At 46.6% G+C, this 26351-nt stretch overlaps 2 protein-coding genes across 3 annotated transcripts in view; one reads left to right on the forward strand and one right to left on the reverse strand.

The window, feature by feature from the left end:
- The first annotated feature begins 8817 nt into the window (after positions 1–8817).
- On the forward strand, positions 8818–18465 carry PIK3IP1 (phosphoinositide-3-kinase interacting protein 1). The gene is made up of 6 exons (XM_047698187.1): positions 8818–9031; positions 10010–10126; positions 10220–10339; positions 11279–11479; positions 11576–11654; positions 18132–18465. Exons 1-6 carry the CDS (start codon positions 8947–8949, stop codon positions 18334–18336), a joined length of 807 nt encoding a protein of 268 aa, XP_047554143.1. The 5' UTR covers positions 8818–8946; the 3' UTR covers positions 18337–18465.
- A 2479-nt stretch (positions 18466–20944) lies between these two features.
- The window catches only part of LIMK2 (LIM domain kinase 2), a 58284-nt gene continuing 52877 nt past the window's right edge, over positions 20945–26351 (reverse strand). For both annotated transcript variants that reach the window (XM_047698185.1, XM_047698186.1), the window contains 3 exons: positions 25830–25885; positions 24655–24812; positions 20945–22778 (listed from right to left, as the gene is read on the reverse strand). In XM_047698185.1, coding sequence (XP_047554141.1) covers positions 22634–22778; positions 24655–24812; positions 25830–25885 — 359 coding nt within the window. In that variant the 3' untranslated portion in view covers positions 20945–22633. The remainder of the gene's footprint in view (positions 22779–24654; positions 24813–25829; positions 25886–26351) is intronic.

Consider the following 26351-nt stretch of genomic DNA (forward strand, 5'->3'; position numbering starts at 1 on the left):
TTATTACTGGCACAATTTGAGCTACTATTTGGTAAATATTGGATGGCTGGATAAAATGTACATCATTCTAGGCAGAGATTGCTGGATTATCCAACTCACTGGGAGGACTATAGTCTCTTAGGAACCCAGAGAGGAAGGGCACCTGGGTGGCTCAGACAGTTGGGCGTCTGCCTTTGGCTCAGGTAGTGATCCTGAGGTCCTGCGATCGAGTCCCACATTGGGCTGGGGAGTCTACTTCTCCCTTTCACTCTCTTTCTGTGCTTCCCACTCTCTCTCTCAAATATATAGTTAGAGTCTTAAAAAATAAAAAGGAATCCAGAGATGAGCTATTAAAGCTCTAATAAGTAAAAATACTAGTGTGATAATGTTTTGATCTTTTTAAGACTCTTTGAGCTGACAATGGCTATAAAACAGAGGAAACCAAATATTTTCAATTCCATTTCCAGATAATTTGGACTTGCTTAAACTATCCAGCAAAATAGGAGCAAAATCAGAGGTTCTGCTTGGCTCTAGCTTCTGATCCTAGATGGTGGCAGTAACAACAGCAACACATTAATAATAACAGCAGAAGTTCTTAACATGTGAGGTGCTCTTCCAAATGCTTTACATACATTAACAATTTAATGTTTATTGGAGATTTCCCTACTATATCCAAGATAGCAGAAGCTCAGAGCAAAAAGGTTGTTACTAGCCTGATGGCAGAGCTATTCGAGGAATGGGAGCCTTTCTCATAAATCTGATGACTTATGAAGGTGACAAAAGGTTAGGCCACTCAGTGTTGGAGAGGACAAGATCCTAGAAAGTGGAAATTTTCCACCACTGCCGAGGTATCAACAACGTGGCTGCAACTGGGCAGAATTTCTATTTCTAATGTCAGGACAATAAGGAAGTTGCTGCCAATACTGCATAAGACTCAAGACACTTAGCAGGGATGGCTGACTTCCAACTGAGCCATTAAGATAAATGTAAAAGAAAGCTCCAGGTAGAAATATCATTAGAAACTCAGAGAACACATTGAGTGTTTGAAGCTGGTACTTAACCTTCTATTATTGAACTCAGGGTCTTGCCATGCTGGGACCAATCTGAGTTCACTTACGACACCCCCTCGTGTCTATAATACTGCTCATTTCTGTTATCTGAGCTTCACGGAGGTAATTAGAGCAGCAATCTCTTATGGCTGGGCCTCAAAGTACCAAGATGTTGATTTCTCCTGTCCTTGCATTTCCTTCCAGCCACAATTGTTCTGTGATCTTGTTTGGGATTCCTTTTTTCTTTTCTCCATTTCACTGTAACAGAGTGAAGAATATATAACATATATTAGCATTCCCTGACATACAAATCCTTCAGAGGATCTCTCTTAAGAGGAGAGGGAATGGAGCCAACCATGAGAAAAAATAGGTGAAGGAAGTTTCGAAAAGAATAGTTCACGTGACTGTGCAACATGATAGAGACACCCAGGAGGGAACTGAGATAGATAATAAAAAGAAAAGCAGTGCTTGACACAGAAGATACTCAAGAGCTGTTTGAGGACTGAGAGAATTAAAACAGTAACAGGAGAAAGAAATACCAGGATTCTAAAGGTGGAACAGATGTATTTTCCCAGCTACCTTGTTACTCCCAGACCCAGCATATATTAATAGATAAACATCAGACTTACATTGTTTATGTAAATACAAATGCTAATTACAACACTAAATGATAAATTAAAGGTAATTCATGGTAATCACCACAGTCCAGGGGCGCCTGGGTGGCTCAGTGGGTTAAGCGTCTGCCTTCAGCTCAGGTCATGATCCCAGGGTCCTGGGATCAAGTCCCGCATCAGGCTCCCTGCTCAGTGGGGAGTCTGCTTATCCCTCTGCCCCTCACCCCGCTTGTGCTCCCTCTCTCTCTCTCCCACTCACTCGCTCTCTCTCCCCCTCCCTCAAATAAATAAATAAAATCTTAAAACAAAACAAAAACACACCACAGTCCAAGCTTGGCACACCTGAAATACACAGATGAATGTTCTTTTTACATTTTGAAGACAGAACAAATAGTAGGACAAAAGTGTTGCCTTCCTAAAGTTAACCCATAGAGCCCATGCCAAGGTCAATTGTTCCAACTCCAAACTCAGGACTTTCCTTTCCTGCTCCCTCTCCCTGACAGTTTAGAACTGCTGGGCTCCATCTCTGAGCAACTCTGTTTATTGTGAATTCTCTTGGCTTGGTTTCTCACTTCCACTTTGAGACCCATTTCCTACCCACCAGCACCTGCCTTCATGGATTTCACACACTCTCATTGTGCTCATGAGTTCTAAGTCTAGATCCAGAACTCCTTTGTGGCTTCTTCCCAGCCTCCTTTTGTTCTGGTACCTCCTTAGTTCATCCCCACTAACCTGCATCTTACTCGGATTTTTCTGTCCATTAGTTCCATATCAAACTGCTCACTGGGCATTTCTACATGCATATGTCAAATTCAAAATCCTGAGGCCAAATCCATTATTTATCCCCAAATCAGCTCCCCCTCTCAACCTCCCTTGCATAGCTATGGGTCAATTAGAATGGAGGCACAACTATTTAGAGAACTACCGACCGGTAGGCCAGATCAGTATACTGGGTCCAATGTCAGGCTTGCCCATAATCCTTCTAGCCACTTCCAGTCCTATTCAGCTGAACTTTAGGCAGTTGTCCATTCTCACATTCTCCCTTCATCATCTCCTTTTCCTTCCATAATCCATACATTTAGCTCCCCTGAACAACCCCACCCAAACAAAACTCCTCCTGACAAAATCACTAATGGTTTTCTTGTGCTAAAACCAATGGATTCTTTTTAGTTCTTAAGTGACTCTCTAGTAGCATTTAACAATGTTGACCACTCCCTCCTTCCTGCAACACTCTTTCTTTAGCTTCTCTACCACCACACTCTCCTGATTGCAATCTACCCATCTTTGACTGCTTTTTCTCAGCCTCCCCCGAACCAGCTTTTCCTCTTGTTCCTTATCTCAATGAATGACACCACCATCTCCTAAGTTTCTAAATCCAGAAACCAATTTCCTTGGCTTCTCCTACTTGCTACTGACATCCCTCAGTAATGGAGTCTTACCTATTCTTCTTCCTAGTTTGCCTCTCTTCAGCTTCATTACCTATATTTGCAGAGCACTTACTATGTGCCAGGCAGGAGTGTTCTAGGTGCTTTAATCCTCACAGCAAGCCCCGAAGGGGCTTATCATCTCCAGTTTTCAGATTAGGAAGAGACCTAGGACGGTTAAGTAACTTTCGTAAGGTCACATAGCTATTACGTGGCAGAGCAGGATTCAAACTGAGGCAGCTTGACTTAATTCTGGGTCCAGGTCCACCATTCTCCTTCACCTACATTAGTCCAAAAGCCTCCTTGCTGGTCTTTCTGTCTTGGCTTCTTCTAATCCTCTACTCTGCAGCCCGAGTGATCTTGTTAAAACATGTCACTCTCTTGCCTAAAACTTTTACTGACTCCTCATTGCCTTCAGGATAAAGTCTACACTCAGGGACCTCCATAACCTGGTCAGCAAGTATTCACCTCTTTGGCTGCTTGTTTTTTGGCCTCATTTTAATCACCATCCTGACTGCCCCACTAGCACAGTGATAGCCTACATTTCCAGGCTTCTGCACATTGTCTGACCTGCCAAGAACACTAACTCCTTCCCCATTCAGGTTATACTTTTTCCGCTAAGCCTTTTCTAACATCCTAAAACTAGGCCATGACCCCCCACCCTCCCCGTGCATTCCCACAGCCCCCAGTACTAATATCCACTGTAGCATTTATTTCACTGTTGTTTTGCCTACTAGTATCAGCTCTATCACAAAATTATGAGCTTCTTGAGAACAAGGACCTTGTAGAGTTCACTGTTGTATCCTCAGTACTCAGCTTAGTGCCTGCCTGGTATGCAGTGGCTATTTAATAATCACTGAATCAATAAGCGTTTATTGTCTGTATCACACTCTTTAACACCTACTTACAAATGCTGTGTAATATTTTCATTTTCATATGTGTTAGCCTGATCTTTATGACCAGATTCTGAGTTTCTGGAAGATAGCAAATATACTCAGTACTTCAGAGTTAGAGGTTGCTGACACAAAGACTGACACAACTAATATTTATTCAGGGCTGAGTGAACATCAACAATCCAGTGGTGTACATACTATTTTTATCTCTCTCAACCTCCATTTGAGGAAACAGAGTCATAGAGAATTTAGTAGCTTCCCTAAGATGACATAGCCAGTAAGTGACAGAGCTGGGATTTGAATTCTGACGTTGGTACCTGTATTCCTTTTTTTTTTTTTTTTTTAGAGATTTTATTTATTTATTTGACACACAGAGAGATCACAAGTAGGCAGAGAGGCAGGCAGAGAGAGAGGGGGAAGCAGGCTCCCCAATGAGCAGAGAGCCCAATGTGGGGCTCAGACCTAGGACCCTGGGATCATGACCTGAGCCGAAGGCAGAGGCTTTAACTCACTGAACCACCCAGGCACCCCTGGTACCTGTACTCTGAACCACAGTAACAGGCTGAGGAAACAGAATTACAGATGCTAAGTAATTTACCCAAGACCATACTCTAGCGCTGAGACTGGAACCCAGGTCTTTCCAAATCCTACACCCTTAACTATTTGGCATAAGGCTTCTCTTGCTTTAAATGTCAGCACTAAAACGCATACTAGATGTTGATAAATTTTAAAAGCTGCAGCTCTGGTTTCCTGAGATTGAAGAATATTACATTCCCTTCCCAAGGAGGCATCACTGTAGCTTATTGGGTTAATTTACCTTAAATATCAACAGCTTAGGGGCACCTGGGTTAAAGCCTCTGCCTTCGGCTCAGGTCATGATCCCAGGGTCCTGGGATCAAGCCCAGCATCGGGATCTCAGCTCAGCAGGGAGCCTGCTTCCTCCTCTCTCTGCCTGCCTCTCTGCCTACTTGTGATCTCTGTCTGTCAAATAAATAAATAAAATCTTTAAAAAATATATCAACAGCTTAGTCTTATAAGCCAACTTAGTTTATATAGTCTCTAGTGTTATCCCTGCAACACTGAAGACTGTGTTTTCTTCAGTGTGAAAACCCATGTTTTCTAAGACTGGCCTCTAAGTAAAAATTGACTCTCATTCAGAAATTTACTATTCTCTTTATTTTTCAAAACCAGTTATGTGATATTCCCAAGTTCTCTGCTTTTGTGGCTCCTCATTTCCTCAGTGTAGAAGGTCTTGTTTCCGAAAGTAACCTATGATCCACAAGCCCTCTTGGCTGTTTTATTGTTTACCCTTAAAAAATTACCATCCTCTGTAGGCTTATTAGACTCTTTATGTTTGTGTGGTACTCTGCTTTCCCCCTTTATCTCAAACACTTATTAAATACTTAACTGTGTATCAAAATGCAAAGAACCTAACTCATTGAAGGCCATATTTTCAAAGAAAACGGGCTTGGAGTTTAGATATTGGAATATTATTTCCTTAACAAGCTTCATAAAGTCATCCTCTGCTCGGTTTGCAATTATACACCCAAGTATCTTTCAGCAAAATCTCAGTAGCTACTTCTACAGCACATTATATGGAGAGAGTAGCTGGAGCCAACTCATTAGATCTTACTCCAAAGATTTTTACCAACATGTTAGCCCTTTTTTGCTGACAAAAAAGATTCTCAAGACTTATTAGAGCTCTTTCACTAACATTCCCTGTTCTCAAAATGAACTGCCCATCTTTCTTAGGAAATGCTCTGGAGGTTATTTCCTAAATTAACAGTATGGCTTTGTCTTTCTGGATCAGTAATGATTTAATATAAAACTGAGAATCAAACATCCCTGAAATATTTAGTAAAATATGAGTATTATATTTCACAATGTTGTCTTCAAGGATATACACAATCCAAAATGAGTATATGAGTAGCGCTGTATCATATTGTTATTGTAGTAATATTTCTGGGAGAAATATGGAATTTGGAGTAACTACAGGCCATGAAATATGGCCATATTGCACCAATACATGAAGCAAAGTTCAAAACTAGATCATAAGAAAAACACCAAAACATCATCAGTGATGATGAAAGGCACATCTCTGAACTAAATCTGATTTCCCTGAGGAAGGAATAAGTACTGAACTTATTATAATAGAATACGCCTTTGAAGGACTGAGAAAGCAGTCTGTCATTCTAGAAAAAAAATCAAATCATGCAGATAAATGTCTTACAGGCGAGAAAAAGCAGAGATGACTAAGCTGAAAAAAATCTCCTCTAGCCTGTCTTATATCGTTTCTAGGTAGTGCTGTTCCTGATAAGACACATGGCACAAAATATGGTTTCTCTGTATATCAAGGTAAGTTACTGAAGATAGCAGTTTTCTGAATAGAAACCTTAGATAACAGCAACAGGTAATGCAGTTTGAGATCCTGAGGAAGAAATACTGGCAGCCCTACATGGGCACAATAGATAATCTGAAAATGGTACAAGTGCCGGCCTGTGTATAGCCTGACTCTATTATAATCAGAGGGGAGAGTATTATAATCTGGCAGAAGTAGCCCTTCAGAGTCTGCAGAGCATTTCATCAGGTAACTGAACACTCACTGCATACACAGGCAATAGATTAGATTAGATGCTGAGAAATCAATCCAAAAGAACTCCCTGCTACTCTGAAATTAAAAACTGCATTCTCATTTTCTCAAGCCTATATATTTTATGTAATGAAACAGGATGTATATTATACTTCTCTTGCAGTGATGTAAGAGGATTTAGGATCCTCAAGGAAAATCGTGCAAAGAGCCCTTCTCCTCCAGCCTTCTGCCTATAGAAATATCCTACTGATTCCCTGAAAAATAATGTAAACTTTCTTTAGCAAATGAAATACACCCTGTTACTCTCTCCCTGACCATTTCACTCTGTTTTTCATGACACTTAAGACCACCTGACACTTGGGGCGCCTGGGTGGCTCAGTGGGTTAAGCCGCTGCCTTTGGCTCGGGTCATGATCTCAGAGTGCTGGGATTGAGCCCCGCATCGGGCTCTCTGCTTGGCGGGGAGCCTGCTTCCTCCTCTCTCTCTGCCTGCCTCTCTGCCTGCTTGTGATCTGCCAAATAAATAAATAAAATCTTTAAAAAAAAAAAAAAAAAGACCACCTGACACTTTACGTATTTATCACTTATCTTTCCCAACTAGAATACAAGCTCCGTATGGGCAGAGGTTTCAAGTATTTTGTTCACAGATATGTTCTCAGTATCTGGAACTGTATCTAGTATGTAGTAAGTTCTCAAAAAAATTACAAAATTAATGTGTTTTTAAAAGACCCCTGAATAATATATTAGGATTATTAAATCCTAAAATTTTGGCATACCTGTGTGTATGTATATGTGAGTAAATTTATAGATTCTGTGTAATATTCAGCATAGGTCAAGTCAGGAGTCAGAAGATCAGAAGCTTGTGTGGGGAAACAGAAACACGATTGTAAAAACAAAGCAACACATCTTATTAAATGGACTGAGGGAATCAAACACAGTCAGCAAACTTCTGTAAAAGTAAACTAAATTTATCTCTGTCCTTTCTATATCTGAAATCTGTAGTAAATTCAAATATACTTCAGATTGGTTGGATTGACATTAGCTTTCTTCCTTGATAAAGCTTTTGAGAGTGAGTGAAGTTTTTTTCCTTCTCCCTAAATTACTGCCCAAGTTACGCTGTAAAGATACAAGCCTTCAGATGGAAACAGTTTCCTATTTCTTTTTTTTTCTTTTAAAGATCTTATTTATTTATTTGACAGAAGGAGAGAGAGAGATCACAAGTGGGCAGAGAGGCAGGCAGAGAGAGGGGGAAGCAGGCTCCCCGCTGAGCAGAGAGCCTGATATGGGGTTTGATCCCAGGACCCTGAGATCATGACCTGAGTTGAAGGCAGAGGCTTAACCCACTGAGCCACCCAGGTGCCCCCCAGTTTCCTATTTCTATTTTGAGATTTGCCTGAGTCACAAGGTAGTCTTGGAGAATCACTTTGCTCTGTCTCTCCATTTACTGACTGCCTGGGAACTCAAACTGTCAGTCAAACAGGAAGAGGACCCTTCTGCCTAACTCCAAAAGGCCTAAGTCATATGAATGTGGTGAGGTTTAATGATGGATATAAATCACTGTGAATGGATTTCCCACAGGGTGGATGAAAAAAGTCAAACATTTGACTTAACTTCTATATGAATTCAGGGCTGTAGAAAGGGTACACTATTAAATACAGCCGAGCAAATGTCCCAGTGTTTGTATAACATGTGTTTTCAACTAAAGAGACACCTTCTGTATTCCTACTATACATGACACCCCCCCCCCCAAACCAAATATAAATAATGTAAAGTGACTGATCTGATCTTGGCAAAGTTATACTGTTAAAAAAAAAAAGTCAGTGTTCATAAAGATGTATAAGCCACAAAGGCCCTTTTTCTTTTTTCAGAAATGGATAAAAAGTGTTCCTTCCACCTGGATACTCTTATTTGAGCCCCCTATGTGGTCTTGAGTTCCTCCTGCTTGTGTAGTTAGCATGTCCTAAGTTGTTCTGCCTTTGTGACTATAATTTCAAACCTTCTTCCCCACAACGAAGCCTTTTGACAGAGTTACTCTTTCTGTACTCACACAAATGGAAACAGAAGAGATGAAAAGCCCTGGGGATGCAGTCAGTGTAGGTCTCAAATTGATCCTCTGCTAAGTACAACCTGAACTTCTCTGCCTCTCTCTTGTCTGGGTGGAGTTCCTTTCTGGGTTTAGTGATCTTGCATGGCATAGGAGGCTTAGGACCCAGGGGGCGCCTTTCAGCCGAAAAACACCTCGCTGCAGCAAGCTAGCTGGGAAGCTCCCAGTTCTAAAGAGAGGCTGTTTACCAGAAGAGCATAACAAGGGCAGGTCTGACTGCAAGGCTGGGACTGGGAGGCAGAGCCAACGCCAAGGCGACCCCGGTTGGACACTGGTTGGTCAATCACCCGCAAGATGAAGGAGGTGAGGATGCTCTTGGCCTGGGTGCAAACATTCCTCATCAGCAACATGCTCCTAGCAGAAGCCTATGGATCTGGAGGTGAGATTACAATCTTTCCTTCCTGCAGCAACTTAATGAAGTAGAAAGGGTAAAGCAGTTTCCCAAGCATGGCCAGGCTAGACAGGAAGATCACTGGAAATGAAGCTTTTAGCTGGTTTCTCTTGTTCCAAGAAGGCTTCTCCACCCCCCCCCACCCCCCCACCCCTTTTTTTCCCTCTTCTTTTTCCTCCTTTCCCTGTCAGGGTTTGCAGCTCCATATTTGCCATTAAGAACAAAGGCAAGTAGCCACTTTCTCTGTCCTTCTCCTTGCCTGTGGCTCATGAATGCATGGAGTTTGGGATTCATCTCCCCTACTCCCTAAGTCCAGCTCTTTTCAGGGGCTTTGTTTTGCATGGTACGGTTAGGGCACAGGCCCTCCTTCCCCATGCTCTCCTGATGAGGGGAGTGGGAGTTTGGAGTCACATCCAAGTAGCGATGAGGTAGTTCCCTCCAGTTTGAGGCTCTCTTTTGCCTGACTGAATCAAGGCTTTTGTAGAATTCTCTTGGGAGGGAGTGTTTCCAGTGCCAGTGTGGCCATATCCGTGAAAGGAATACCCCAGTTTATGTAATGTGGAATTACAACACAGGGATGAATTTCAGGTCCGGCCACCCACCGACTCAAAAGTCCCAACATCTCCAGAAAGGTACTCGAACCAAGGCCTCTCCTGCACACTCCTAAGTGGCCACAAGTTCCAGAATAACAACCCCTTGCACTTGTGCAGTGCTTTCCGGCTTACAAAAAGCAAAGCAAAGCTAACATGCTCTGACAGCTGAGTGAGGGCCCGGCACCAAAGAGACGCTTTAGATGTGCTTTCTCTTCCTTCTTTTTCGGGACTCAAAACAACCCATCAATCAAGGCAGCAGGGGTTTTCCACATGAGGTCAGGGAGGCCCAGCCGGGCCCATGGTCGCCCAGGCGGGGTAGGCCCGGCTCCACTGCCGGTCACTCAGTGTCTGGTGGGGTTCCTCTTCCTCACAGACTGCTTCTGGGACAACGGCCACCTGTACCGGGCGGACCAGCCCTCCCCAGCACCGGGCCTGTGCTGCCTCAACTGGCTGCAGGCGCAGAGAGACCTGGCGTCTGCCCCCGAGTGGGGTGAGTGTCTGCCGGGGGTGGCGGGCGGGTGGCGGGCGGCGGGCGCGGTCTGGGTCCTGGCCCCGTCCCAAGGCGCCTTCTCTCCCCTCCCAGACGCCGGCAACCATAGCTACTGCCGGAACCCGGACCAGGACCCGCGAGGGCCCTGGTGCTACGTCAGCGGCAACGCCGGCGCTCCCGAGAAGCGGCCTTGCGAGGACCTGCGCTGCCCAGGTACCCACCCGGACTCCGAGGACCTGGGGACCCCCGAAACCCCCTCGCCCAGGGAGGCCTGGGAGCGGCCGTTACACCCGCCGCGCACGTGCGTCCGCGCGTCGCCGGCCGGCCCCGCCCCGCCCCCGCGTCGTCCGATTGGCCAGGGCTGTCTCCAGGCCTCAGGGCCCAAAGCCCATTGGCCGCTGCCGCCTCTCGGATTGAGCTCATCCTCGGCAAGAGCCTTGTAAACAACCGTGGGAGGCGAGGCCCCACCTCTTGGCCGCGCGCTCCCTCCCTGGTGCGCAGCCTCCGGGAGCCCTCGGGGTTTAACTCCCAGCCCCACTCCCTTAGCGAGTCTCTTAGTGTGTACTGGTCGTTTGTGGAGTGTCTGCTGTGTGTTAGGCACTCTACTCGCAGCGCTCCTGGAAAGAAGGTGTTTGGGGGGATCTGAGCCTCAGAGAAGTTCAGCGACATACGGAAGGAAATGGCAGGGTCCAGATTTGAATCTGAAGTTTCTTAGATTCCAGAGCGAAGGCTGGTTGCTCCTGAGGCGGCTAGACCGTTCTCTGAAATTAGATTAAATGGGATGTGTAACGCATATAACATAGGGATTGGTAAACAAGTGGATTCATGGATTGTTTCCTAGCGCAGAGGGAGACCCCTTTGAGAAGACGGCAAACTGAGCCGGACCTTGAAAGGTGGCAAGGATTTGAACAGATAAAGATTAAAGAAAGAGAGGCTCTTTCTTAGTCCTTCCTCTCAGATTTGCCTTGTCCCAACTGTAGTGTGGCCCCCTCAGACCTGGTCTCGCCCTTGGGGCAAGGATGGATTTCAGTGTGTGTAGGCATCCTAAGGTGAACTCCCTTCCCCTTACCTCCCCCAACACTCCAGGCCAGTTTCCCCTGTGAAATTCACTCAGGCCACTCTAATGAGACATATTTTACACTTCACCTCCAGAGACCACTTCCCTGTCCCCTCCAACCTCCACAACAGAAACTGAGGAGGCGTCTGAAGTGCCAAGTGGAGAGGAGGTGCAGGTGTTCGCTCCTGCCAACGCCCTGCCTGCCCGGAGTGAGGCAGCAGCCGTGCAGCCAGTGATTGGGATCAGCCAGCGGGTGCGGGTGAACTCCAAGGAGAAAAAAGACCTGGGAACCCTCGGTATGATTGTCCCAACCCCTCCTGTGCCAACATCAAGAAATATTTTCTGATCGTCTGGGGTGAGGCTAACGGGACCTTGTGCCCTCTCCTTGGCAGGCTATGTGCTGGGCATTACCATGATGGTGATCATCATCGCCATCGGAGCTGGCATCGTCTTGGGCTATACCTACAAGAGGTAAGTAGCTTCTCTTCTGGGCTCTCTGAGAGGAGGGGAAGAAGGTGAATAAAGCCGAATCCGCCTTTTTTGTGGCATCCATGCCCAAAAAGGAACTGAAGTTTGAAAGAGGAAAACTAGCTTAAGATGTACAGACTTGGTTCTAGTCTTTAGCAGGTGACCTTGAACAAACCTTTTCCTTTGGTGCCTCTACTCCTCACCCAAAAGCCTTGTCAGGTAGGAGCTCTGGTTTCTCACGTTACAGATGAGAAAGCTTTCACCAGAGAGGTGAATTGACTTGCTCATGGTTGCAGTGCCCGGGAGTGGCAGAACCCAGATTCAAACCCAGCTCTTTTGATACCAGATTCTCTACTGTCTAACCCAAATGCCTGGTATGAAGTGAGTGGTGCTGCAGAAATCAGGCTGAACACTCATTGTAGGGTCCCAGAGGCTGATTTCTTTCTTTCTGTGAGTGACAGAATTCTACCAGAGGGGCACCTGGGCGGCTCGGTTGGTTAAGCATCCAACTTGATTTCAGCTCAGGTCATGATCTCAGCGTTGTCAGATTGAGCTCTATGTTGGGCTCCATCGCACTGGGTGTGGAGCCTGTTAAGATTCCTTCCACCCCTGCCCGTTTTAAAAAATACATAAAAATAAAATAAAATCCTACTAGAAAAGTTTCCTAGCCACTCCTTTTGCAGTTGGGGCTTGAATACCCTGGACCCTCAGTGGGATCTCCTTCAGAACAGGAGGAAAAAATGAGTTGGAGGACCTGTTTGCTATTCATCACCACATATGAGAAAGCCAGAGAGGTTCCTGGGAAACTCAGGGACCTGACCTGTGGCTGGAACAACAGGAGGAGAAATGCTCATTTTGAGAGGCTCTCTGAAATATCCTATGGAAAAGGCTCTCAAAGTCCATAGTGGGTGCACGGTGATAAGTCAGAGTTGCATTCATTTTTACAGCATTAGGGAAATTATTTGCCAGTCTGGGCAATATCAGGAGGTTTGACTTCTAGCCCTGAGTGCTTGTGATATTTCTCTTCTGTGGTCTGAGAAGGCTTTCTGAAAGGGAAGTGACATGGTAGCCTGCATTTTCCAGTGGTAAGGGCTATGGCTGAGCTCACAGCGCTGGTGGGTTACCCAGCATTAAATAAACCTAGCGTGTCCTTAGAGACTGTGTAGTTACCCTCCTCATTTTACAGATGAAGAAGGAGTAGTGTTGGCTAACAATAATAACAATAGCGGCAAAAGTGAACAGTTGCCATATGCCAGGCCCTGCTTCAAGCAATTTGCATGCTTTAACTCAGTTCTTATAATTACCTTTATGAGGCAAATGCTGTTATTATCCCCAGTTTACACATTAGGAAACAGACAAGAGAGGTTATGTACCTTGCGTGAGGTCACACACCTAGCATTTGGTGGAGCCAAGTCTTAAGTCTTGCCACAAACTATCTGTGTGATTTTGGACAAGTTGCTTCCGTTTCCTACTGCAGAGCTTAGCTCAACGTGTAGCAAATAGTAAGTGGTCAGTAAGTGATAGCTGTTTTTTCTTTTCTGTAAAATGTGAGTCTTGTACTAGCACTCTCTGAGCCCTTGTTCCTTCTCTGGTTTTCTATGATTCAGGAAGCAGGGGTTCAGAGAGAATCAAGTATTGACCTAAGAGGCTCTCCTGACTTCTGTTCTGAGGCTATTGTCCTTAGTGGAATGGTTAACATGGCAGGTCCAGGGACACCTGCTTGTTCATTTCAGCGAGTTAGAGAAAATGATGTGGTAGCCCTGGCCTACAGTTCATAATCAGACCCTAACTTGTTGGCTGAGTTGAGCCCTTGAAATATTTCCTCCTTCCTCAACCATTGGATAGCAGTTGGCTCTTCTCCAATCTTGTGACAGTTTCCAGGTGCTTGAACTGACTAAATGTTCTTCATTCTGAGCTCAGCTCTCATGCCCAGTAAGGAATCCAGGCCTTTTTTCTTCTAAATTTGCTCTCTAGGCTGTCACAGGACTGCCTCGAGGCCTTGAATTTACTGTCCTGTAAACTCAGGGCAAGGCACCAAGTCACCAGACTCCCTGTCACTAACCACAGGACCACCCCTTTCCTCAGCAAAAGTGCTCTGAGAACACACTGTAACAGGAAACCACATGTGGGCTAGAGCAAGCTCTCAGCTCCCATCTCTCTCCAAAGTCAGAGAACATTGTGTCCTGGAAAGAGCTGTTGAGTGTAGGTTCTGCTGTTCCTCTGCACTTCAGTTTCTTGATTGTTGAATGGGGATATATCCCCATCCATACACCCATACCCACCCACCCAAGATTATCATAAGTATTAAATATAAGCAGAACACCAGTCAGGTTAGATAATCATGATAGTGGCCAGCATTTATTGCATGCTTTCTAAATAAATAGGACCTTACTGAATGTTCTTCCCTGATGATCTAGCTCAAGCCTCATGACCATACTTACAAGGCTCACTTTTTTTTTTTTTAAGATTTTTATTTATTTAACACACAGAGATCACAAGTAGGCAGAGAGGCAGAGAGAGAGAGGCTCCCCGCTGAGCAGAGAGCCCAACACGGGGCTCGATCCCAGAACCCTGAGACCATGACCTGAGCTAAAGGCAGAGGCTCAACCCTCTGAGTCACCCAGGCACCCCACAAGGCTCACTTTTTACACGTTTTACAGTAAGCTGCTGAGACCTAGAAGAGTTAAGTGCCATGTCTAAGCTAGATAGCCAGTAAGATGTGTCCAAGGATTATCAGTATCTCCCCAAAGCCCAGCAAGGGTCAGCAGCATCATGCAAATTTGCTTTGAAATTGCAAAGTACAGTAGGAAAAATGGAAACTGAAAAAATAGCTGGGTCTAGAAGTCAAAAGAACCAGGATGTAGTTTTGGAACTGCTGCCAATTCTGGGTGCGACACTGGACAAGTAATTTACCTTCTCTGGTTTCCTCAGAGTTTCCTCATCTGTAAAAAGTGTAAAGGCAGGAGGTCAGATTTGATGATCCTCTGAGTTCTGTTTCCTAAAAAGACAGTATTACCTGCTGGTGGCTACAGACAGTACTGGGTTCAAATCCCAGATCTGCTGTTTGCTTAAATAAATGATTTAACCTCTTTGCGCCTGCCTTCCCATCCCTGGACAGGGATCCTAATAGATACCATATAGGTTTGTTGTGAGGATGAAATTAGACAGTGTAGTTGGGCATAGGGTTTGTGTGCATAGATTTAACTACCTTGAGGAACTTTTCCTGAGCAGCAGTATGGCACAGCACTACTTCCAACTGGGAATAGTGAAAGAATAATTGGAAGAAACCTATGTTGCATGAAGGAAGTCTGGGGTGTTTCCATCACCCCAAAGAGGAGTCAGAGGCAGGCAGCAGCTGCAGTCACGCCAGCTGACTCTGGCCAACCCAGCTCCGGATCATGGCTCTGTTGTAGTCATGGATAGAATTACTGTAACCCTTGAACTCTGCAAAGGACCAGGAGGCTAATGGGATGGAGCTTTCCCCTGGCTGGGAAGGGCAAGCAAGAACCAGGCTTCCTCTCAGGGGAGTAGGGCCGCAGGTGGGGGTGGGTGAAGGCTCAGCCTGTCAGGTCTTTGTCATGGTTGTCTAGGCTACAGGGTTCAGCCAGCCAGTCTGCAGCTCCCTGTCTCTGCCCCAAAAGCGGTGTCTGTGCTATCCAAAGGGAGCGTTTATTTTCTGATAAAAAGGCAAGGGAAAAACTGTAAGTCAACACTACTCCACCCCCTTAGGAGAGGAGCTGAGTCAGTGAATAAGCCTTTTGTTCCTTCTTGGCTGCCAGACAATAGCCTGGCTGCCCACCCCGCCCCCCCCACCAAGGCAGTAGGAAGGGACTGAGCTGCTTGATGGTCAATACAGCAGGCCTGGTGGTCTCTCTTGGATCTTGACAGGAGCTAGGGACAGCCTCTGCATCTCCAGACTCCTAAGCACCATTAACAGGAGGCCCGTGGGGTTGGGTGTGTTTTGAGGCTTCTAAATGGATGAGACTATAATCCAGATGAATCCCAGTACCTCCTTCCTTTACTCTTGGCTGTTCTTCCAGTCCTGTTCTGTTCCATTAATATGAAATGATATATTGTCCCCTAAAGACTTATGATGCAGCCTGACCATTATCAACAGCTGGACTCAGCCAGTTGCTTGGTAAAGAAGGTGGCTGAGGAAAGCAGGACAACTCCAAAGCCTTAGTTTCTTTATCTATAAAATGTGGATATTATCTTGCAAAATTGGTGTGGAAGTGGTACATATGTAAAGTATGTGGCATCCAGTAGGTACGTAGGTAGCTCTTTTCATCTTGGATAATGGGAAGGTCATTTCCTGGCACCTTACTAGGTACTCAGGATGTATGAGTTCTCACTTTCCTTCTTCCTCCAGCTCCTTAGATTCCGAAATTCAGGCCTCGGCAAAGGACACTTGCATACTCCTCTGCTTTTGTTAATTGCCTTTTGGCCTTCTACTGGCTTGGGGTTCCCTTAATAAAATTAAATCCAGACCTTCCAAGTTTTTCCTTACTTGGGCAACCTTGAAGAATCTGGCTTTTTGTTTTATTATGGAAGGTGTTTCCTTCTGTGGTGGCAGCTGTAATTGATGAGCAGAGGGCAAAGTGAAAGGCTGAGTGGGCATACACTTGGGCCAGACAGCCATCTTCCCATGTCCCTCCATTTCCTTTCGGGGTGCTTTGGGAGTTATTTTGCTGCAGGAGTTGGTGGTATCCAGTACAGAGGCTAATGATAAGGATGGGGTAAGTGCCTCAGGCTTGCATATGCAGAAACTCAGTCACCCAGGGTGACTCAGGGAGATGAGCTCACAAATTTGCCTTCTGTGACCTTACAATGAAAAAAAATAGGCAATCAGAGCACATCTCATGTGAGGAATCTTACATGTCAGGGGCCCTGAAGGTTATCAAGCCCAAGTCCTTGTTTTACAAATGATAAAATTAAGGTCCAGAAAGAAGGGGAGCTGCTGAGGTCACATAAACAATAATTGTCTTGGCTGGTCAGTAGGAGTTTCCTTGGGAAACAGATTAAGATAACATGGCTTGGTGAGTCACTCATATTCAGGGCAAATCATAACCTCCTCTGTGAGTTTTACAGAAGTTCTGCTGTTTTCAGAATGCATTCACATTCATTATCTTATTTTGAGACAGATATTGTCCCATATCACAGATGAGGAAACCAAGGCTCAGCAAGGCTAAGTGTTTTGCCAGTTGTCACTCAGCCAAGGCTGGTACTAGAATGCAATAGAATTGGTTGATTTACAGATAGTTCTGAGGCACCTGTGCAGACTCCACCCCCTCCAGGTCCTGCTGTTTTCTCAATATCCCTCAGTCTCCAGAAACTTGTCATTGTACCTCATATGATGGATGTGTAATCCATCTGCTCTCCCTGAGGTCTGAAGTAGGCCTGTGTTATTTCACCAAGTCATCCATCAGCTGCCTATTTCAAAGCCTCTTTGGGCTGGGCTCCTTCTAGGAAGGTTTCCTCTGAAATCTGTGTCTAGTTGTGACTTCAGAGTATGCTGATTTAGGTCCTGAGTATTGGTTCTGGTGTGTAGTGTGCCAGGCACTCACCAAACTCTTTGGCCTGCAACAGGCGTGGTCCAGGCCAGTGGGAAGGGCCCTACATGTGCAGCCAGAAGACTAGGTTTGAGTCCCTGTGCCACCATTTCTTTGGGATGACCCTGATCAGATCAGAACTTCCCTGAGTATCAGCTGGAGTCCAATGGACTTGGGTTTGAGCCCATTAGGTTATTGGAGAGTTCCTTCACTTCTCTGAGCTATTTCATCTCTAAAATGAATGATAAGACCTAATTGCTGGGGTTCAGCCAAGAATGAAGTGAGATAATGTACACAAAGTTCTTAGCATGGAGTGAGCACTCCCATTTGAATAAAATGGGCAATGTCATGGTCTGATTGGGTCACTGAGCACTATGAGAATTCAAAGGTGTGTGAACATGGAGGGATCTAATAGTCACTGTTTCATTGTCTCCTATTGACCTGAACAGCCTTTAGTTCCTTTTACCCCCTGCATGGGCTGGGGACAGTCCTTATTTCCAGCCAGTGCTCACATCTTCCTTGAACTTTAGAATAAGATAGCTGTCTTGGAATAGGTCAGTTTTCTGCACAACTTTATGAGTTAGGACTGAGATGGTTCACTGAGTTGGTTCTCTGGGTCTCTTGGAGCCCTTGGCTGAAAGAGCAAAACCCTATCTTGCTTTCAGTCTCTCCCCTCTACACTGTCTTCACTGAGCCTGTCCACAGCTGTGTGAGGTCCACGCTACTATACACCAGTTTTACAGATGAGGAAGCAGAGACCACAGGTGTGGGAGCTTCTTGTTAAGGCAGTCTGGCAGAATGGAAATCTCATATATCAGCCACCGATTTGCTCTATGCTTAGCCCTTGCCTCTTCCTGGGTGCAGTAATGCTATTTAATGAGCAAAGCCACTTGGGAGGCACAGCCTGAATGCTACCTTCTTTTCCTGCCAGGGGGAAGGACCTGAAAGAGCAGCATGACCAGCAGGTGTGTGAGAGGGAGATGCAGCGAATTACCCTGCCCTTGTCTGCTTTCACCAACCCTACCTGTGAGATCATGGATGAGAAGACTATTGTGGTCCACACCAACCAGACTCCAGTGGACCTTCAGGAGGGTAGCGCTCCCCTCATGGGTCAGGCGGGCACTCCTGGGGCCTGAGCCACCAATAATGGGCAGGAACCCAGGCAGATACTGGTACAGGACAGCCTACCCTCCTACAGTTGGGAGGAGCTACACTTTCTGTTGTGGTTAAAACCGACCCTCGACCTTTTTTTTTTTTTTTAAATTCTAAAACAGAAGCAGATGTTGTGCTGAGGGGGGTGAGGCTGGGCAGGGTCTTACCAGTGTTCCTCCTCCATCCCTTGGAGCAGGATTTTGCCTATGGATGGAGACAGCAGCAGCCCACACAGCAGTGCTGCTGACAAGGGCTTCCAAACATTGCCTGTGCCCTGGAACTGAACCAGGGACAGACAAGGAGCTCCCCCAGGCTCCTCTGTGCTTTATTATCTAAGATGGCCTCAGTCTCTGCCCTTCCATTTGTTCTCTGTGGGCTTGAGTGGCGCATACTGTTATCCATAGTTCAGGTCAAGCAGGTCAAGAGGCAGTATTTAAAAAATATATTTAGTTTTTAAAATAGTTGGGATGGAACTCCCAACTGACCTCCGAGAACCAGAAATGAGTTCATACAGAAGTCAAAACTGTGGGTTGAGAATGGGATCTAGGCTGGGGGTCCTGGGTGTGCTCCAGCTTGCTGGTGGTGATGTGCCTTGATAACCATGGGCTGGCTCTGGGCCCAGGGACTCTATTTCAAAAAGAAGGGAAGGGATTCAGAATCACATTGAACATTCCACTTGGGAAGAGGGTAGAAAAGGATCCACGGCTGCTTTAGGCCACAGGACCTGAGGGGGACCTGGGGTACCCTAGACAGTCTCTGTTCAGGGTGGATAATGACCTCTTCATTTTTCAGGGGTAAGACAACAGCTAACTAACCTATGGGAATTACACTGTGGGGCCTTGTGAGCTGCTTCTGCTTCTTAACTCAGAAACTAAGCTCAGAGTTTGCAGGTGGCTCTGTGGCCTCTAGGCCAGTGCATTCCTCTGGGGTAGTAGAGCTGGGTCACAACCCCTGACTTCTAAATCAGAACCATTGGAAGGGACCTTAGGGTTCCTCAAGTCTTTGGACACAAGGTCCCATAGGGGGAAAGTAATGCTCAAGGTCATAGAGCAAGCTGCTGGCATGGCCAAGAGGAGAGTAACATTTCTCCACAGCACTGTGCTGCCCTGAGCCAATGGCTCAGCAGGGCCTCCAAGCCCTGATGTCACACTTGGAGGCCTTAGCAGTGCTCCCTATCCAGTGCTTCCTTCCCAAAGCCCTTCTACTGCCCCACATGGAGAGTGGGGGTCAGTAGGGCCCATTCTCTTCAGCAGACTATTTCTGGGAATGGTTTGCTGAGGGGACCTAGGCCTCATGGGTCCCTTGGTGTTAGTGATGCTGAAGAGAAGAACAGTACATTACTGGTTTCTACTTTTCTATAAAAGCATTTTCTCTGTGTACATGTTTTATATACCTCATTCTGATACCTGCATATACAGTGCAGGAGATTGCTCTGCATTTGACTTGTATAAATTAAAAAACAAAACAAAACAACCCAAAAAACTCTGTATCGCCAAGTTTTCATGGGGTACCAGGACACTCCTCTTATAAGGTGGCTGGTTTTTGGTTACCTTGTCCACACCTGAGTGGCAAGTGCTGGTTCTCTGTCCATCATTAACCCTGGCCCTGTAACGGGGAGGCAGCAACTGAGTGGTGGGTAACTGCTGCCCCTGCATTCTGTCATCACTAGGAATCATTCAGGTTGAAGCTGTAGGAAAGATGGGTATGCCGGCTTCCCCACAGGTGATTTTGGTCACTGCAAATCTCCCACCTCAGCATTCTTCCCAAGGTGGAGTTAATTAAAATGAACATCCAGGCAGCCCTTAGTAGGGGCTGGAGACAGAAGTAATGGCTGGTGGTGCTACAGCAGCCAGAGGGGATGGTCCTTGGGTTGCAGGTAGAGCTTTAGCTTAGAGCGAGTCCCCTGTGGGGTTAACTCCTAGGGCTCCAGAAGAAGCTACCAGCAGAAGTTGTTGGACTTGCAGCGTGAGATTTCAGCAACATGTTCTCTGCCTCTTGGAACGCCCAGGGTGATCTCTGCCCATGTCTAGACATTGCTTATACTTCTACAAACAAGGGATACCCTAGATTATCAGTTTAGCCAGAAACCAGGTTCTGTCCTTAAATTGAGCTCCCCAAGCTTTGTGAGAAATCACCTTCGGGTTATATGGATTTATACTGTGCCCAGGATCCTACTGGCCAGATATTATCCTGTCCAGTGCTCCCTATCTCCCATGTGCAGAAGCAAGGCAGGTCTTCTCTCAATCACTTGAAGGGAAACACAAGGGGTGGAGGTGACTTGCATTCATTTCTTCCCTTTATGAAGGTGGCACCCAGCCCTGCAGAGAGGATATCCAGGTTTATAGGAATATACATGCATCAGAGGGTGGAAGCGCTGTCCCCAAAGGAAGGACTGGGTTGCCTTGTTCCTTGGAGCAGATTGGTGTCTATATAAAAGGGAGTCGGAGGTGGGGGGGGGCATGAGAAGTCCCCGCGCTGTGGGGAGTCATCAGGCAGGGGCCTGAAAGTGGCCAGCAGACCACCCCCTCCCCACGTGTTTATCCTCCTGCTGAGTCAGGCCCCAAGTCAATTTTTCATTCTCAGTAACATCACTTATGTTAACTGCTTAATTTATTTGGTCTGCTCAATGGCCCACCATGGGCCCACCATTCCCATGCTTGCTGGGGACAGCTGAGGCACAACCAGCTGACTTAGGGTTGCTCAGAGCCACGACTCAACCCTACAGCAAGCTTGCACACTCCACACATAAGTATGGTCTATAAAGCAGGTAAACTCTGTCCAAAGAGGACATCTAATCCCACAACTTATCAGGTCTATGTACAGTATTTTCACATATCACCCAACAGATAAAGCAACAAAAACGGTATTAACATCAACCACTCTCCTGGATCACTCCCCCCCCATTACCTCCCCCTTTCCCCCCAAAAAACACAACCACCACACATTGCAATAATATCCCAAACCCATTCCCAATTTGTTAAATATGGTGCAAGCTCACAGACACACAGGAGGTGGCAAATTTTGTTGTGTTGAAGGGTTCCTGAAGTTCTGGGAGCCAATGTAGAGCATGCCTCCAGGGCTTTTGAGTGCCCATAGCTGTGCCAGGAAGCTGCAGCCATGAGCTACAAGGAGCTAATGAGCTGGGCCAACCAACAAGGGAGGTAGAAGCCAGAAAGCCCAGCTAGGGAGCAACCTCCCCCAGCATCCCAACTCCACTCTGCCACTACCTCTTCCTGCCCAAGTTGCTGCCTGGACCAGGCATGGTGAAGGGGGAGCAATGGCTGCCACAAGGGAAGGGCTGAGACTGCTGAGACAGCCATTCTCTTGGCTCATTTGCTGGGCCTGTGGCAAGCCACACAATCATCCAGAACCCACCCAGCACTAAGCTAAGGGTCTGGGCTTCTGACTGAGGTGCCCACCAGGGGAATGAATGACAGTAGCCAGAGTATGGGCTTTCTAAAGGGCAGGGCCCCTTTCTCTCCAGGCCCCAGTCTCTTGCTGCATTTGTGAGTGAGTGCTTGTTGCAGGTAGAGAAGCCCAGGAGTTCTCAGCGAGCCTCTAGTAGTACAGTTTGACAGCGTGAGGAGGAAGCTCCCCCCACACTGATGTGGCCCCTAGGCCTGGGAGATGAGCAAACTAGCCCTTCCCCTGACTCCTGGCCAGTTCCACCACAAACGAAGGGACTCTTCAAAACCTGACGCCTCAACCCCTATCCCAGAGGAGGGTGGGTGGGACACAGAGTGGAAGGGGAGGGGTAGCACCACTGTCATTTCACATCCTCGGACAGCCGCCTGGCCACCAGCCTTTCTCTTGTCCACACTCCCACTTGAAGTCCTCCTGTACCCAGCTGGACTAGAGACTTCAGAGCCCACAGGCAGGTTCACCCTGGAATCCTGCCCAGCAGGTCCAGGTCATGCTGATTAGTGTAAGGAAGAGCCTCCTGGAATCCCAATGCCAGGGAGGTCCCAAGTTGTCACAAGTAACAGATTCCTCCTGGCCCATGGGCCACGCTTTTTTTTTTCTTTTTTTTTTCTTTTTTTTCTTCACAGCTTTCAGGCAAGTGTTGGATCTACAGACAGTAACCAGGCCCCCAAACCTTGATGTGTTTTCCTGGTGCTGCACCCACTCGCCTCCTGGGGAGGTAGTAGGGATGGCTTGTTCTGTTTCTAAACAAGCTGCCAATCCACAGGAAGCCCGGGTGACCCTGCCCACAGCAGGGATGGGGCGCAGAGGGGGCAATGGTGGATGCAGAACGCCCCCCTGCAGGGGGCTGGGCCAGGGCTAGGTGGGTGAGTCCCGGGTCAGGCCGTACTGCATGCTCACAGTGTGGTCCAGCTCTTCCAGCTCTGCAGGCAGCGGGATGCCCAGCTCTCCCAGGTACAGGCAGAGAGCCTCAAAGGAGTCCTCCAGTTTTGAGAATGCTGGTCTATTAAAAAAAAAAGGGGGGCGGTGAGTTGGAGGCAGGTGAGACAAGGGCAGGGCCACGGATGCTGTGTATGGCCTGCAGCTCAACCACTTCCTAGTTGTGTGACCTTGGGCAAACCCCTTAACCTTGTGCCTCTGCAGGAAGCGGGGAGGTTACATAACTTTACAGCTACTGTGTAGGGCTGCTGTGAAGATGAGAGAGAGCACTGTGACAAGGATGGCCTTGCTCGAGGGGGTAGCTTAAAAAAAGAAGGTCCAGGGGGAAAACAGCTCGTCTCATGTCTTGGAGAAAATGCAATCATCAAAGATGGAATTGGACTAAGTGCCTTTTTAAAGATTCTTTCCAGTCCTCAGACTGTTTCCACATCAATGGATCTGCTCAGGAAGGGACGTTTCATACTCAGCAGCTCTTCCCAAGGGGAAAACAAACAGCAGGCTCCCAGTGCTGTGGAAACAGCTTAGCTGGCCTGGAACCCTAAGCCAGCTCAGGCTTACTCCTCCACCTCCTCCATGTTTTTGTTTAACCATCTTTTCACCTTCTCAGCAAGGCCCTCTCTCACCACCGTATTTAAAATTACAATTCGCACTCTACACATCCCTCTTTCTTCAGTTCTGCTCTTTTTTCCATACCATTTGTCACTTCCTAATATTCAGTGAAGGGTATTCTACCTATTGCTTATCATCTCTCCTTGTGAGAATGTGAGTTCCAGGAGGACAGGACCATGTCGAGCTCAGGGTAGGCACTCAGTATTTTCTGAGTGAATTAAACATGGACAATTAAAATGACTAGGAAGGGCTGTTAGCAAACAAATACTATGTAACTTCACATTTTCTCCTCATGCTCTTACTCTGGTTTTATTGAAGGACCTCAGTCCTTTGGCCCATGAAGGAACAAAATGTAGAGCCTCTCACCAGCAAATTCCAACTCTAACATGGACCTTTGGAAACCATTTTAAAATAAAGGCTATGTACCAACTGGTTATCTTGAGGGGATGGAGGAGAATGAGGAGAGCTGAGGGGCATAATGGTTAGATAATCACAGAAAATGTGCACTTTCTGTGCTATTTTAGCCATATATGAATTTTTTTTGAAGATTTACTTATTTAAATAATCTCTATGCCCAAAGTGGGCTCGAACTCATAACCCTGAGATCAAGAATTAGATGGTTCACTGACTGAGCCAGCCAGGTGCCCCTTGAATTTGTTTAAAAGAAAGGATTTTTGAGAGCAGGAAAAAAAAGGCACAGATTCTAGTTGTCTAATGCAGAAACTTGGAAAGAACTGGAGTAGTGCTGACAATAATGAAAACCATAACCTGAGATGAATAAAGGTCATTTAAAGAATTTTCTTTAAAGGAGATGATTAGCTGAATGCATAAAGACGTTCACTGCAGTATTACCTATTATAAGGAAAAACTGAAAAAAACCCGAGTATCTACATTATGTATATTATAATATGTTCAGACAGTCTCTTGAACTGAAGTTCACATAGTCAAAAAAAAATGATAAACAGGAAGACTGGGTAGTAACAAGGAAAATGCAGGGCAAAATATAAAACTTTTCTTTATTTGAGATTATAACTATATGTATTTGGACATAGGTGAACATGAAAAACACTTATTCTGTGAATTGTTTGAAAACAATTTGTTTTCATGGCTGTGTCTGTGTTATATCTAGGTCACTCATGGCTATGCCCTTGTCCCCCTCAGCACCCCACCGGGCAGGTCAGAAGTGTTAGGGCGGCTTCAGTGGTTGACAGCCGCATCCTTGAGCTCAAGGCTTTTGCCACCCCTGTACCTGGCAAGGGCTTGGGGATGGCCAAGGCTGGGGCAACCATCCCAGGCCTGTGTGAGCTGGCAGAAAGGGGCAGGATACCAACCTGCTCTCGGGCTCCAGTTTGCAGCAGATGGCAGCCAGGGGGAAGAAGGCTGGGGGGCAGTCTGTGGGGACAAACTTCTCCCAGAAGAGCTTCACGTTGAGGCCAAAGTCCAGTGTTCGGGGCAGGCAGTCAGGATCTGCATACACCTGCCCGATGATCTGCAGATGAGAAGATGGCTGGTCAGGAATGGACCGTGGTAGGTGTGGTCACAGGGGAATGGGATACTAGTGTATGGACAAGAAGGATGGGTAGAAGAGGGAGATAAAAATCAAGATTAGAGAACTGTCCCCCATGCCCAAATGTCACTAATTCAGACTCTTCTCTCAACTCAGAATCTGGTTACTGAGGAGTGTTTAGAAGAGGCTTCACTGTAGTAGAAGCAAAAGGTTTCAAATTGGACAGGCAGTTCCACACATCCCACTCTGCCCTGCTGTGTCCCCTCATGTCTATGTCCCCTGTCAGAGTTCAGGTTCTGGGAAGTGAGGTCCTGGGTCAGATTCATGTCTGCAACCTTTCAGTGGCAGCCTTGTGCTTTGCACACAATAAATGTTCAACTGACTTCTATTAAAGAAAATAATTTTTAAAAAACCCTCCTTCATTATTCCAACTGTCCCTTGTCTCCTCTCACCATTTGTAGGAATTACAGAAGACTCTGAACATATGTGCTTGACTGTTTACAGACACACTGAGCTAAGCTCCTAATGGCAGAGATCTTTCCAAGACTCACTGTGTCCACCCCTAGTGCTCAGTACTGTGCTAGACAGGCTGGCACTTGTTGCAGTGGCTACTTCCACTTGTGGGGCTGAGGACCAAGGCACTACTAGGACCCAGGGAAGGGAGACCAAAGGGAAAGGTTGCATCTGGACCAAGAGCTAGTCGGACAACTTTAAGGACCCTCTCATCTGTCCCTTACTGGCTATGGGACTAAGAGCAAGTCCCTGCCCCTTTCTGAGCCTGTCTCCTCACCTGAAAGAACCCTGCCCAATCCTTCTCACGGGACCAAGGAGATTCCACTGTGTCAAGAGATGTGTGATAAACTGTACAACCCTACACCACTCATGCGGATTTTATGGTGGAAATGCTCATCATGAGGAGCAGTAGTCCCAGTACTAAGGCAGGGCAGAACTACTAGGCCTGCTGCCTCAGGCCTGGCCTCTGTGCTGGCTGGAGCTCACCTCACAGAGAACGATCCCAAAAGAGAAGACATCCACCGTCTCATCATAGCTCTTTCCTGGGGGAACACAGGAGAGCAGGCTGTTAGGTTTAGTCTCTTACCCACTCTGTACTGAGTCTGGGGCCAAACCAGGCCACAGCCAAGAACCAGGGCTAGAACAGGCTCCGCTTGGGATGCCATAAAGGCTGCCCAGGACAAAGCGCCCTCTGAATATTGTCTTTCCTCAGCCCTTCGTGGGCTGCCTCAGAGTCTTATAAAACACACTGCCCAAAATGAAACTGCATGGGACAGTGAAAGAGAACTGGATCGGGGTTGACCTGCACTCTGTCATTAGTTAGTTGTATGTTCCTGTGCAAGCCACTGAACTTCTCTGGGCCTCTGACTCCATAAAACAGTTGAATTAGGCCATTTCTGAGGCCTCACAACCCAGTTCAGTTCAAGAATCCCAGCCCCAGTAATCTCTGGTTGGTTTGAACATTGTCCACAAGGGGGCACCATACTTCAGATCTCAGCAGGGTGAAAG

Source organism: Lutra lutra, chromosome 12, assembly GCF_902655055.1.
Source record: "Lutra lutra chromosome 12, mLutLut1.2, whole genome shotgun sequence".
Lineage (NCBI taxonomy): Eukaryota > Metazoa > Chordata > Mammalia > Carnivora > Mustelidae > Lutra > Lutra lutra.

Coding starts and splice junctions, on each gene's coding strand:
- PIK3IP1 (XM_047698187.1), top strand. CDS start 8,947: ATGAAGGAGGTGAGGATGCTCTTGGCCTGGGTGCAAACATTCCTCATC. Junction 10,340..11,278: donor CGAGGACCTGCGCTGCCCAG/GTACCCACCCGG, acceptor CTTCACCTCCAG/AGACCACTTCCCTGTCCCCT. Junction 11,480..11,575: donor AAAAGACCTGGGAACCCTCG/GTATGATTGTCC, acceptor TCTCCTTGGCAG/GCTATGTGCTGGGCATTACC.